The following is an 11965-nucleotide window of genomic DNA, read 5'->3' as shown; positions in this document are numbered from 1 at the left end:
TGGGGCCGAAGCCGGGATCCGACCCGCTTTCCCTGCAGGCGTTCGGGGGAAGCTGCCAGAAACATCCGAGCCGGCCGGTGCAGCTCTACTGCCGCATGTGCCGGCAGGCGGGGTGCGGGCAGTGCGTCTCCGAGGAGCACCAGGGCATCTTCCACTCTGTCAACCTCATAGACACGGTGTACCAGGAAGAAAAAGTAAGCGCGGCGCTCCTCCTCCGCTCTAGGGCCTGGCTGGGAGGTTGGGCTGTCCGCTGGAGATCCCACCGGGCGCGGGTTGTTTTTACTCAAAATCACGGAAAAGCCGCGACGTGGTGGGCAGGAGAGAGGCAGAGCGCTTGTGCTGCTTTGGGGCAGTAAGGGGTTGTTGGTGGCCTGCCGAGTTGTGCCTTTCCCGGCTGCCGTCAGACTGCATCCAACGCACACAGGGGACCAGGTAGTATTACAGTAGCAACAGGTCTGAACCCAATTTACCAAAGGACCTGGAGAGTTATTTTGGAGTGATGTCGGAGGTTTTTTTGATTCGGGGGGAGGAGTGTTGCTGTTTGGTTTTGTTATTGTTGTTTTTCCAAGTTCAGGAAGATCTAACAACTCCGAAAAACCACCCACAGGTGTTTTGTTTATAGGCTCTCTAGCTGTGATAGGTAATTTGGGTCACAGATAATTGTATATTTAGGGTTAGATAGTTTGGGTGAGTAATAATAAATGTATAAGCAAGATGCTTTACAGTCTGCATAAGAAGGCAGCTGCCTGCCATAATGGTTGGCTGCCTGGTTGTAGAAGTTGTGATTTTTAACAAAATAGGGACTATTTAGGTAGAATGAACTTTTCATGCCCTGTGCATGTTGAGATGCAGGGTGGCAGTTCTGTTGTGCAGCCATTGAAACAACTATGGGGCAGTGATGAGAAGTACAAGTATAAAAGTTTAAATACAGTACTGACTATTATTTAAGAAAAAGTTGCTTTTACACTGATTTTCCTCCTGCCTTTCACATCACCAATTGTATGTCACAAGTGGGAACCAGGGGAAAACAGCCTTTGCACTAAACATACTAGTAAATAATGTAAAGTAGTGATTTTGCAAAAATGTAGTGATTCTCAGAAATAAAGGAGGAAGACTCAGTAATTATATTTTTAAACTCAAACTGAAATGTATTGATTATGAACAGCTTTCTGTTTTAGCAATGTGAGGCATAAAAAGAAAAAGTGACTATCACACAGCTTTTTGCCAAACTGGAACACCATTAAAACTTATATTGTGATAAATGTATGTGAGGGGACGGGATAAAAAAGCCTGAGGAAAACAATGTTATAGCTAAAGTAGTCATTCTATCAGTATGCATTGTAGATGAGCCGAAGAACACTACTTTGAGAAACAGCAGAAGAAAGTTTGTGTACTGATCCAGGAAAGTATTAAATGCTATTAAGTGTTGTTTTGAATCACAAGCTTTTTTACTGTATTGTTCAGAATATCACAGAATTTATAAGGTTGGAAGGAACCTCTGGAGATCATCCAGTCCAAACTGCTGCCAAGCCAGGGTCACCTGGAGCAGGTGACACAGAATTGTGACCAGGTGGGGTTTGAGTGTGTCTGGAGAGGGAGACTCCACAACCTCCTTAGGCAGCCTGTGGCAGTGCTCTTCCACCCTCAGCGTAAAGAAGTTCTTCCTCATGTTGAGGTGAAACTTCTTGTGATTTAGTTTATTGCCCCTGTTCCTGTCTTTTCAGCAGGCACCACTGAAAAGGGTCTGGCACCCTCCTTTTGGCACCTGCCTTTGAGATATATAAAGATGTCAATGATCTCTCCTTTCAGTCTTCTCCAGACTAAACAGGCCCAGCTCCTGCAGTCTCTCCTCATAAAGGAGATGCTCCAGACTCCTGGTCGTCCTTGTGGTCATCCACTGGACCCTCTCCAGTAGCTCCTTGTTTGTCTTGATCTGATGCTAGATAAGCGCTGGAAGTATTTATGTTATGGAATGGATAAAGTTGTAATAAGTGTTTCAACTGTCTTGCAGTTAACCTTCTTTAGCGCTCTGAAACAAATGAGGATAATGAATGAGAAGCTGGTGAATGAGATCTCAAAACGACCGAATGATGCAGATGTGAGTCACAAATGCTGGATATTCTCAGTGTGTCTTTGATTCTCTTCTCGTGGTAGTTTATTCACAACCTGGAGCATACAGGTGCTCCTTGTGGCATAGATGTGCTCTGAGCTTACTTAGAGAAGTGACTCTGTGTGGGCATTACTATTGCATTTACATCTGTTCTTGTGCTTCTAGATGACATTGAAAAACGATGTGGAGATAATTGAGCTGAAATTTGGAGAAATTTTCAAAACTCTAGAAATGAAAAAACAGCAATTACTAGAAGATGCTGGAAATCAAAGAAGTAAAAAAGAGAAGGAATTTCAGATTTGGAAGAAAATGAAAGAAACTCACAAGAAGACCATTGATAATTTTTTGAAGGATTGTGAAAAGCTTGTCCATGAGTGTGATCCTCAGTGTTTCCTGGAGGTGATGGCATTTTGGTTTTGATAGCATTTGTCTAAAGAACTCAGAGCCTGCTGTATTGTAGATAAGATTATAATCAATCGGGAAAACCAAGTCAACAAATGAAAAAATATCGATTAAAATTACTTAACACTTCATACTTTTTTGTAACAATGTTTTTCATTTTTAGAAAAGTTTGAAAAAGTTTTATATGCTGCTTATCAGTGATTTTTACTGTTTGCTTTCCTTAGAAGCTGCATATTGCTGATTTCTGCAGTGGTCCTTTGGTGCCTCCAGATAAATGGGACATTAAGAAAGTATAGAGTTTGACTAAGTGTTTGGTCAAGGACTTGTAAAGGAAAATGTAACTTTTACTTGAAGTAAAAGTAACTCTCACTTTTAGAAAAAATACTGTGATTCCAGTGATTAGTATGTCACTAATCACTGCCAAATCTCTCTTTCTCAGCTTACTCCTTTTATTCCTGTTGTTCCCCCTCCCGCTCTTGTCATTCCATATCCTGTTTTCATCTTCTTCCTCCTATGTCTCCTGCTTTGCTTCATATTCTGCCTGTTTCTTCTGTTTCTCTTTTCCCTTCTGTTCTTCCTCCACTTTTGCCTTTGGCTCTTTCTTAACTTCTTCATCTTGTTCCTCCCATTCCTCCTGTTCATCTACTTCCTCTTTCTGTTGTTTGTTTTCTTTCACTTTCACGTAGCACTTCCCTGGCTGCCCCCCCGTAACAGTGCATTGGGTTTTTTGGTGTAAAGATCCAGTACAGTGAGATCACAAGGTTTTAGAGGGAAGCAGCTCTAATCCTGTCAGGTCTTTTACTTTTCATTACATGTTCTTTGGGAAGTCTCACTTTACCAGAAGTGCACTGCACTTCTTGCCACCATGATCTGCCTGATTTAAAACTAGAAAACAGTGGTTTTAATAGTATAATAGCATATTGAGAGCACATAGCAGTGCCTTTCCTCTCCAAGAAATACAAAATAGTCCTTCATTTGAATGTTTACAAGTATTTGAACTTCTGAAACTGATCAGGTGACAATATTGGCCATAATTTGAATGTCTTCATTTGTCTTCATTTGAAGGAGGTTTTTTTGTATTTATCACAAAATATTACAAGACAAATAATTGTCATAGACATACTTGTTTAGGTTGGGTTTTTTATGTCTGGTTGGTTTTTTAATGTTATCAGCATTATTTTCTATAGTTCTGTGAAATAAAGACAGATACTTTAGTCTCTGAAGTATTTTGATAAAGCAATAATTTCCTGATAGTTGGAGAAATGCTCATGTCTTACAAATTCTCATTTTATTTATAGGTTGCCTGTGGCTTGAATTCAAGGTATATTTTTTCATGTTTTGTTAGTGCTCTAGTTTTCTTTTAGATTTTTATGATTCAAAATTTAAAAAAATAGCTATATTTGATATCTTAAGATAAGCAATTTTAAATGAAAATAGTACTGAGTAATTAAGAGATTATAATACTTTGAGGTTTTTGGATGCCCAATATTACAAATTCTAGGGAATGTGTCAAGAATTTGAGGGACGTACTATCTGGGATTAGAGATAATCAAGCTTTTTAATTATCTCCCTAATAAAAAGCAGCTATAGAAATTCATTAATACTTGGGGATTGGATATTTTCAGATATCTTATTTAAACTCAGGAACACTGAAGCATGCTTGAAACTTTTACAGAAATCTTTCAGTGTAAGAGAGTGTGTGGAGATTCTGCAGTATCTTTGGTTTTGTGTTGGTAGTGCACCCTGTAATGGCTTCTAAGAGTTCTTAATTACATTTCTGAGAACCTTTTAACCTCTGTTTAAGGAAGAATATTGGAAATGGGGTTCTTTAAAATACATTGTGTCTCAGACTAAAATTAACAATGCTCTCTGAAAAAGGAGTATAATTCAGATTCAGGCAATGTACACTAAAGAAAGTGGAGGGTGACCTACCAGCATTACTTCTTGCAGTTTTTATTGATTATGAAACCTAATTCAAGTGAACAATTTCTAAGAAAAAAAACTAGAGAACTTGAAATTTTTTTTATGTGAGGCAAGTATAATTTCGCTACAATTTTTCATGTAAGCATGAAAAAAAATGTTTAAGTTGCATTTTTGCAACATTGGGTTTTTTTCCTTTTCCAGAATGAAAACTCAGCTTGATGTGATGAATATAGCATCCAACTGGGAAAAACCACCAGTGTATATACCAAAGAAGATAGATATCAAGTCTGTGGTTAATGAAATCTTAGCATTGGAGTTAACACCTGTTGATGCAGGCATTGTTCAAGGTGAGGAAGAAGGACTTAATTAAGACAAGATTTGGGAAGTCCAGAAATCTGGAACTCGTGGATCCAATTGCTGATAAACAACCTGCATGACAAACACATGCAAGAAAATATCTGAGCAAATGAAATGGATACTAAATTCATGAGGGGTTTTTAAATGGATGTTATAAATGTGCTTTCTGTAGCAGGTTCCTAGGCTGTGTGTTTGCAGCCTGCAGTACTTCGGATACCCAGCCAGTAGCGCCGCTGTCAGGAGTGTGTTGCTGAACTAGATGGGTTTGTTGTGGTGTCATGCCAGTGTTGGCTGTGCTCATGTTAAGTGCCTTTCCCTCCCAGGAGGAGGTGTTATGTTTTCTGTAAGGCCAGGCATTTCCAGCATTTCAAAAAATGTATTACACTGGCTTCTTGCTGTATATCACAGAAAATTCAGCAAGGACTGGGGTCTCACTTGGGGCACTATGTTTTTATTCTTAAATGGAATCCATTTAGGTGCACAGGAACCTTTCAGTGTTTTCTGTATTTAATATATTGTTCATCACTATCCTTATGTTTTTTTCTAATAGAGCTACCTTATGAAGGAAATGAGAGCTCAACTCTATTTAAAGATACCTTAAAGCAATGGCAGGACCAGAAGAATATACCCAACACATTTCTTGTAAGTTATTGGCTATGTGTTCTTCAGCATGGTACTATTTTATCTGTTTTGGCTTATCAAAATGAAATATGTCTGCTGCAAAATATTTTTCAGCCTGTAACAGGACAGGATGAAGCAGACGGTAGCAGGATCCCTACTCGCTTTATGTCAATATCAGAAATGTCAGCATTTCAAAATATGAGCCATGAGGTATGATTGAACATCAGTTGTAAGTATGGCTAAGTTACTATTTGTTGTGATGCAACTTTCTAAATAAGCTTTTAATATGTTTTTCAGTTTCCTCAGTAGAAAATTACCCTTACAATTCTAGAATGAAATCTGACTAGGTATTAAAGCTGTCAGAATTGTACTTTTATTTTGCCTTTAGAAAGCTGAAACTTAATCTTACTACTGACTTCAAATACTTACTTTTATATTTAATGTGGCTTTTTGAGTCACATCTGTACCTTTCTAATCCAAATAAACTTCCCTAGTGTCTATTTGAAGAGGCAGTTATCTGCCTGTATTCTGTTTTCTAAAGAATAGAGTTCCATCTTGTAAGAACACATAATAATTTGACCTGAAACTGAATTCAGTCTTTTGTTTCATTTCAAATGATGCAGTTATGCAACTAGATTTTTAATTTTTTTTTACTTACTAGCAGCTCCATGTGGGTGGCTCAGTATTGTTCTGCAGAAAATTATTCCAGTTACAGTTAGTGAAACATGGCTGGCAGTGAATCACATTATGCATGTTCTGAGAATACCAGTGGCAGATGAGTGTATTTAAAAGTTGCTTAGATCCTTTAAATATAGAAATTTTTTTCTGCATTGTTTTGGAAAATACCTATTTTCTATTGCTATTAAGAATGCAATTATATATAATAACAAAAAAACCCAAAACGCCCACCATCTAACTTAATTTCAGATGGCTATTTTTTCATGAGAATTTGATTGAGAATGTGTTGCTTAATATCTAAGTTAGTGTTTTTATATATTTTTGGTTTTGATAGTGACTTTAAATACAGTATTCTGTAGTCTTCTCTTTCAAAACCTACTTTGTCATCAGGATTCTATGTGTATCTTGTTCAATTGTCTTTAAAGCACTTTTTTCTGTAAGGACTTGTGTCCTGTTGCCTTCCAGTAGCAATGGAAAAATACATTAGAATTCTCTAGAATATAGGAAAGCTTCTGTTCAGTCTTAGTCATCCATGAGTTTTATAACCTCTGAATCAAATGCCATGTTGGATAATGTGATTTTTTTTCTGTAATTCTAGGAGCTACGTTACAAATACTATATGGAACTTCAGAAGCTCACCAATGTGTTTAAGACTCAAAAATTCCCTGCAAACAAAAAGTATAAATTTGTAACTGCTGAGGCCTTCAAGGATAAGTCGTCAGGAACTTCTTTTGTATCTTCACCTACCAAAGCAAATAAGACAGATAAAATAAAAATGGGAGCCCTGCAAAGAGGAGATGGCTTTGACAAAAGAAACTCTGCTGGAAGCAGTGCTCACAGCATCCCATCCACAAGTAGGATCTTTTCTGAAACTAATGGTGGCTTAAAAGTATTTCATGAGGGAAGTGGCCCGGAAGTATCTGGTCCAGCCTTGTCAGAAGCCTCTCCAGACTTGTTAATTAAAGAAAAATGGCCAAGACAGGCATCAGCAGGTACTGTTTCCAAGGAAATGAATTCAAATTCTGGCACTTTATTGGACTTAAAGCCATCAGCAACAGTGGCTGTTACTGTTTCAACTTCAGAATCTGTAGATGTTTCAGCAGAGAGACCTTCAGGTGTACCTTTTACTTTCAGTGCATCTAACAACTCATTACCAAGATTTAGTAAAGATAGAGGTACATTTTCCTTTAAAAAGCAAGACAAGAGATGTACTTTCCCTCAGTTTTATTTAGGGAGATGTGATAAGGTGGATAAAACCAATAACCAGGATAAATATGGTCCTGAAGCCAAAAACATAGTTTGTGATGCTCCAACAAGTCCTAATTTAGTCTCACCAGAAAGTGAGAAACCACACATTTTGTTTCCCTTTGGCAATTCAGAAAGAGATTGGTTTGCAGGATCAGAAGCTAGCAATTCATGTAAGGTGTTACCATCATCCTCATTTTTCAGCCAATCTGAGAAGCCATCTGACAAAACATTATCTCACATGAGGGAAAAAACACCTTGTGCAAAGGAAGCTGGAGGATGTGGTACACAGAAACCATCTGTCTTAGGGGAGCAAAAACCTCACACCTCAGAATCCAGCACAACTGTAGCTTGTGGTACTTCAGACACCAACACCACAGCTGGGGTGAATGATGTCTCCAAGACCCCCCTTCTCACCAATGATTGTGTGTTTCCTTTCAAAAGTAACTTTCCATTGCCTTCACCAGTATTTTCATTTGGAGGCATTCTCAGAAATACCTCTGATTTGCTGACTTCTTCTGTGTTTTTTTCTGGAAACAGAACAGAAAAAAGTGATAAGAAGATGAAATCTGACAAAACACTTCTAAATGTAGGGAAGCCTGTAACTTCAGAGTGTGCAGCACCTGCTTCTCTTCAGAGTCATCCAAAATGCGAAGGCTCATGTTTGCCTATGAACTCATCTGAAAACACTGAAAGTGCAGAAAGGCTTGGTGATGGTAACGCTCCTCCTTGTCAGCCTTTATGTTCAGGAGTCCTTCCTGTTGAATGTGAGAATGCGTCTTCCACTCAACTCCCTGAAGAAACGCAACAACAGAAAATGGTAAAAGATGAAGAAACTGTTGTTGAAAACAACTGTTTATGTCCTAGAAGGGAGGATGAACCTGAGCCTGTACAGTTCCAGAGCACAGCTTGTTCTGTTCCTGGCACGTGCAATGATCCATCTTTAGGAGGTTCTGTGCTTGCAGTAAGTGAGACAGGAAAAATGCTAAGAGACAGCACTTCTGACACTTAAGAGCTAAGTCAAACATCTGTCTCTACTGATACCAGCCATGCATCAGAATATTTTTCTGTTGCTGAAGACAAAATGTCAGGTAGAACAAAATCAGATGTGAAGAGAGACTGAAAAGGAAAATAAGCTGGAATGAAATAAATGCTACTTAATACATTAAAAGGTGGGCATAGTTGTGATTTTACAGCTGTTCTACCCACTTCTCACCAATCAAGGTATATCTATGTCAGAAGCATAACTGCTTATGAGCAGTACAATGCAATGAAGTGGTTTTTGTAGTATAGTCATTATCTCAAGAAACAACCAAAAACGTCATGTCCTGCTCAAGACCAAAGCATAGCCATAGATGCTGCATCTTCAAGAATGCGAACTTTCTGGGGTATGTTTGGGGGATGGGGAGCTGAGGTGTCCCAGAAAGCAAGCTGGGTGAAGCCTCAGTGGCAGGAGGGGAGTAACTTGCTGTCTGTGTGCAGCAGCACTTGCACTTAAATGGGTAAGAGAACAGCCAAGAGCATTCACCTCACAGGCAGGGAGGGAGGAAAGCCACAACAAAAATAAAGGATATTGAAGGTGTTACTAAAAATTGTTTTACTTATCTCCCCTTGGCTGTTCCCTTTTCTGTGATGTGTTTAATGTATGTTGAAGGTGTAAGTTCGAGTGTAATTTCAATAATTTCTCTTGTGCTTTTGAAATTGAAGCCTCATATCAGTGTTCTTGTTACATGCTGCAGAAGGGTGTCAGCTACACCTCTGAAGTGCTGCTTTCAGGAAAAAGAAACATCACAATTGAATTTCAGCTCTTTTTGGCAACAGTTTGGGGATACTTGGACAGATTAACTTGCTGTTTTATTGAAAGCTTTTGGAGAACCTAGCTTTTAAACCACAAAAACTTTATTTTGAAATCTATGTATAATAATAAGAAAAAAGGAAAACAGCACTTCTTACTATATATTAATGATTTGGAATTCATGGAGTTTTTAGTCTGAAAATCAATACAAAGTAAGGATAAAAAGACCACCTTTTCTACTTGCTGGCTATCTTGTTGGATCCAAGAAATACCTGCTTTAGTTATTGGAATACACAGAAGCACTGTTTCAGAATAAAGGTCTATTTTGTTTACTGTTCATGCTTCAGCAAAAGCTGATGCTAGGCTTTAAAGAAATTAATTGTGTATTAGATATGTCAACTGGCAGTATTAAATCAAAATGCAGAATGTTTAATATTCCTTCAGAAGTTTTCACTGGCAACTAGAAAAATCAATAATCTGCAAATTACCTCTGTAACTGTAAGAAAAATATTACTTAAATTCAAATCTCTGCAGTACTTATTAATATACTTACTGTGACATAAAACTTAGAAAAACCATTCTTCTTTCAGGAAATTTTGACCTAATTTCATTTGTGTTCAGTTCTTGGCCTCAGTTTTTCTGTGGCAGTGCATTCCTTTATTAAATGTGCTGAAACTTATTAAATGTTTCTAGTATTTATCACAATTAATAGTACTGCTTTTCTGTCTGCATTATAATAAGGAAGGTGGTGAAAATTCTCTTTATGGTTAGTCTTTCAGTTCTTGATGTTCATCTCTGAAATCTTACTGTATTTCAGTTTTCTCCTAAGATTTTTTTTAGCTGTTATCTCTAGACATTCTTGTCATGTTCTGCATGTGTAAGAGAGAAATGTTAATTCAAATCACTGGAAGACAAAGGCTGAGCAAGATGATAATAGCAGTGTCACAGGTGGCAGTTGGTCTCACTCTAACAAAAGCAAGAGAAATTGAACGATTTTAGAATCGGAGAGGCACCTGTAAAATTCATTGCCAGAAAGTTGCAAAAAACGTTTGTTTTCTTCTACACTGACAAAAAAATTCCTAATGAGCTAGGGTTAATTAGAAATTTTAAAGTTTCTGAAGCTTAACATATTTTCAACCTGTCTTCTGCTAATTTCTGTTATTTCATGAGAGTTTGATAAAACTAAACTTTCATGCAGATACTTTGTCTCAGTGAAAAGACACCATTATAGAGCAAATATACTACTATATACTACTTTGAAAGTAAAAGTTGTGGGTGTGGGGGTTTGCTCTAGTCCTGGGGCTGCTTTTCAAGCATTGCTGTCCAAGTGCCTTACAGTACAGCATTCAGATTTTACAGGGCAGATCGGATTCACATAGAAACAAACAAGAAGATCCTTGTCCACTCCCTGGGCCATACTATGCTGATCCAGAAGGGAGCCCTTCCCCTGTTCCCTGAAAATGCTGTGAGGTGCAGAATAACCTCTGGGTCTTAGGCATGCCTCCTCCTGACTACTGTAAAAATTAACCCTTTCCTGGATGGAAGCAGGACAATCAGTGATCTTGGGTGAACCAGAGCTAATTCAAAGAAATGGGATTGAGAGTTGTCCCTAATGCATATTTTGCTTTTTATCCATAGAGAATAACTTATACCACTGTCTTGGTCATAATCATAAAATTCTGTGTAGCAGTGAGGACTGATGTCAAAGCCTCACTTTGCTAGGTTATCTAAACTTAGGTATGTGTGTATTTTTTTTCAGATTACAAGCAAACAAAAAGGCAGTGTTAAAGTGAAGCATTTGTCTGAAAATACTACTGAGAAATTTGCCCTTGCTGGGAAAAAAAACCAAAAACAGACAAAGAAAGATTAAAAAAAAAACAAACAAGAAAAAACCCTAAAGCACCAAGGAAAAAGCATATTTTTTAAACTCAGTAATTTGGTTTACGCAGTTCTGTATCTTTCTGATTCCTTAAAATACAGTGGATAAAAAATTAAGCAAGTCTACATATGGTTGAAAATTTTTATTAATCAAGCATTGCTATATTGTTATGAAGCCTTCTATGTATTTCAGATTTTGTAAACTAAATCTGCAGGCCAGTTTGAAAGCTTTTATAGTGGTTCATGACTATACTACTTGGTGATTTAATAGAAACTTTGGAAAGCAATTAAAACAGTTTATTTTATTATAATAGCTAAAGTACTTGTTGAACATGCTTTACAAATGAGCTGAAAGTTTCTAGTGCTGTCCTGCTGAGGCTAATCTCTCCAGCTGTCAGAAATGTGATGTTTGTTCAATGTCTGTCTGAGAGCTATATTAACATATATGTCATTGCCTGGATAAAAGGTGCAACTGAAAGATGAAGTACAACTACTTGGTTTTGTAACTATTAAAAAAAAATAAAATTTATTAAAAACAATTGTTTAGTTGACATTAGAGCTGCTTAAATGTCAATTTTTAAAGGTTAACTTCCTAAAGCAAACTTTGCATTATTTTGTATTTTTGGTTCGTTTATCATTTTATTATTGGTTATTAACTAAAGCTTTATTCTGAAATTGTATTTGATAACTCAGATCTAGTAACTTTCTAACATAAAGACTGATGGTCTCTGTGGTAAGACTGTTAAGTACTGGTGCTTTGGTTAGTTTTTATTCTTCAGGTAACATACTGCAGTTTCCCTTTATAGTTTTCTTCCAGCTGTTTAAATGGCAGTAGAACATTCTTATTTGGATCATCATAGTTCACTTAGACTTGTTTTGGTTTAATAAAAACAAAGGAGCATTGTTCCCTTTTAAGTTTCTTTAAAAGTGAAGTATATATTGTATTCTAAAAAATT

At 37.3% G+C, this 11965-nt stretch overlaps 1 protein-coding gene across 2 annotated transcripts; it reads left to right on the top strand.

Annotated features, from left to right (window-relative positions):
* The first annotated feature begins 11 nt into the window (after positions 1–11).
* Positions 12–11548, top strand: LOC102034377. Of its 2 annotated transcripts, XM_031066790.1 has the most exons (9): positions 12–194; positions 2012–2098; positions 2276–2509; positions 3811–3833; positions 4637–4782; positions 5343–5434; positions 5528–5623; positions 6690–7509; positions 7618–11548. In XM_031066790.1, exons 1-9 carry the CDS (start codon positions 96–98, stop codon positions 8346–8348), a joined length of 2328 nt encoding a protein of 775 aa, XP_030922650.1. In that variant the 5' UTR covers positions 12–95; the 3' UTR covers positions 8349–11548. The 2 variants fall into 2 exon arrangements, with proteins under 2 accessions (XP_030922650.1, XP_030922648.1); XM_031066788.1 differs by having other exon boundaries at positions 6690–11548.
* The last annotated feature ends 417 nt before the right edge of the window (positions 11549–11965 follow it).

This window comes from Geospiza fortis, unplaced genomic scaffold, assembly GCF_000277835.1.
Source record: "Geospiza fortis unplaced genomic scaffold, GeoFor_1.0 scaffold40, whole genome shotgun sequence".
NCBI lineage: Eukaryota > Metazoa > Chordata > Aves > Passeriformes > Thraupidae > Geospiza > Geospiza fortis.
Note: the sequence above shows the minus strand (reverse complement) of the source record. Positions and strands in the feature narration are given on the sequence as shown.

What these genes read in the sequence shown, in the direction of transcription:
- LOC102034377 (XM_031066788.1), top strand. Translation starts at nt 96, where the DNA reads ATGTGCCGGCAGGCGGGGTGCGGGCAGTGCGTCTCCGAGGAGCACCAG. An exon ending in TGATGCAGGCATTGTTCAAG is followed by an intron (nt 4,783 to 5,342) that starts GTGAGGAAGAAG and finishes TTTTTCTAATAG; the next exon opens with AGCTACCTTATGAAGGAAAT. An exon ending in TTCAAAATATGAGCCATGAG is followed by an intron (nt 5,624 to 6,689) that starts GTATGATTGAAC and finishes CTGTAATTCTAG; the next exon opens with GAGCTACGTTACAAATACTA.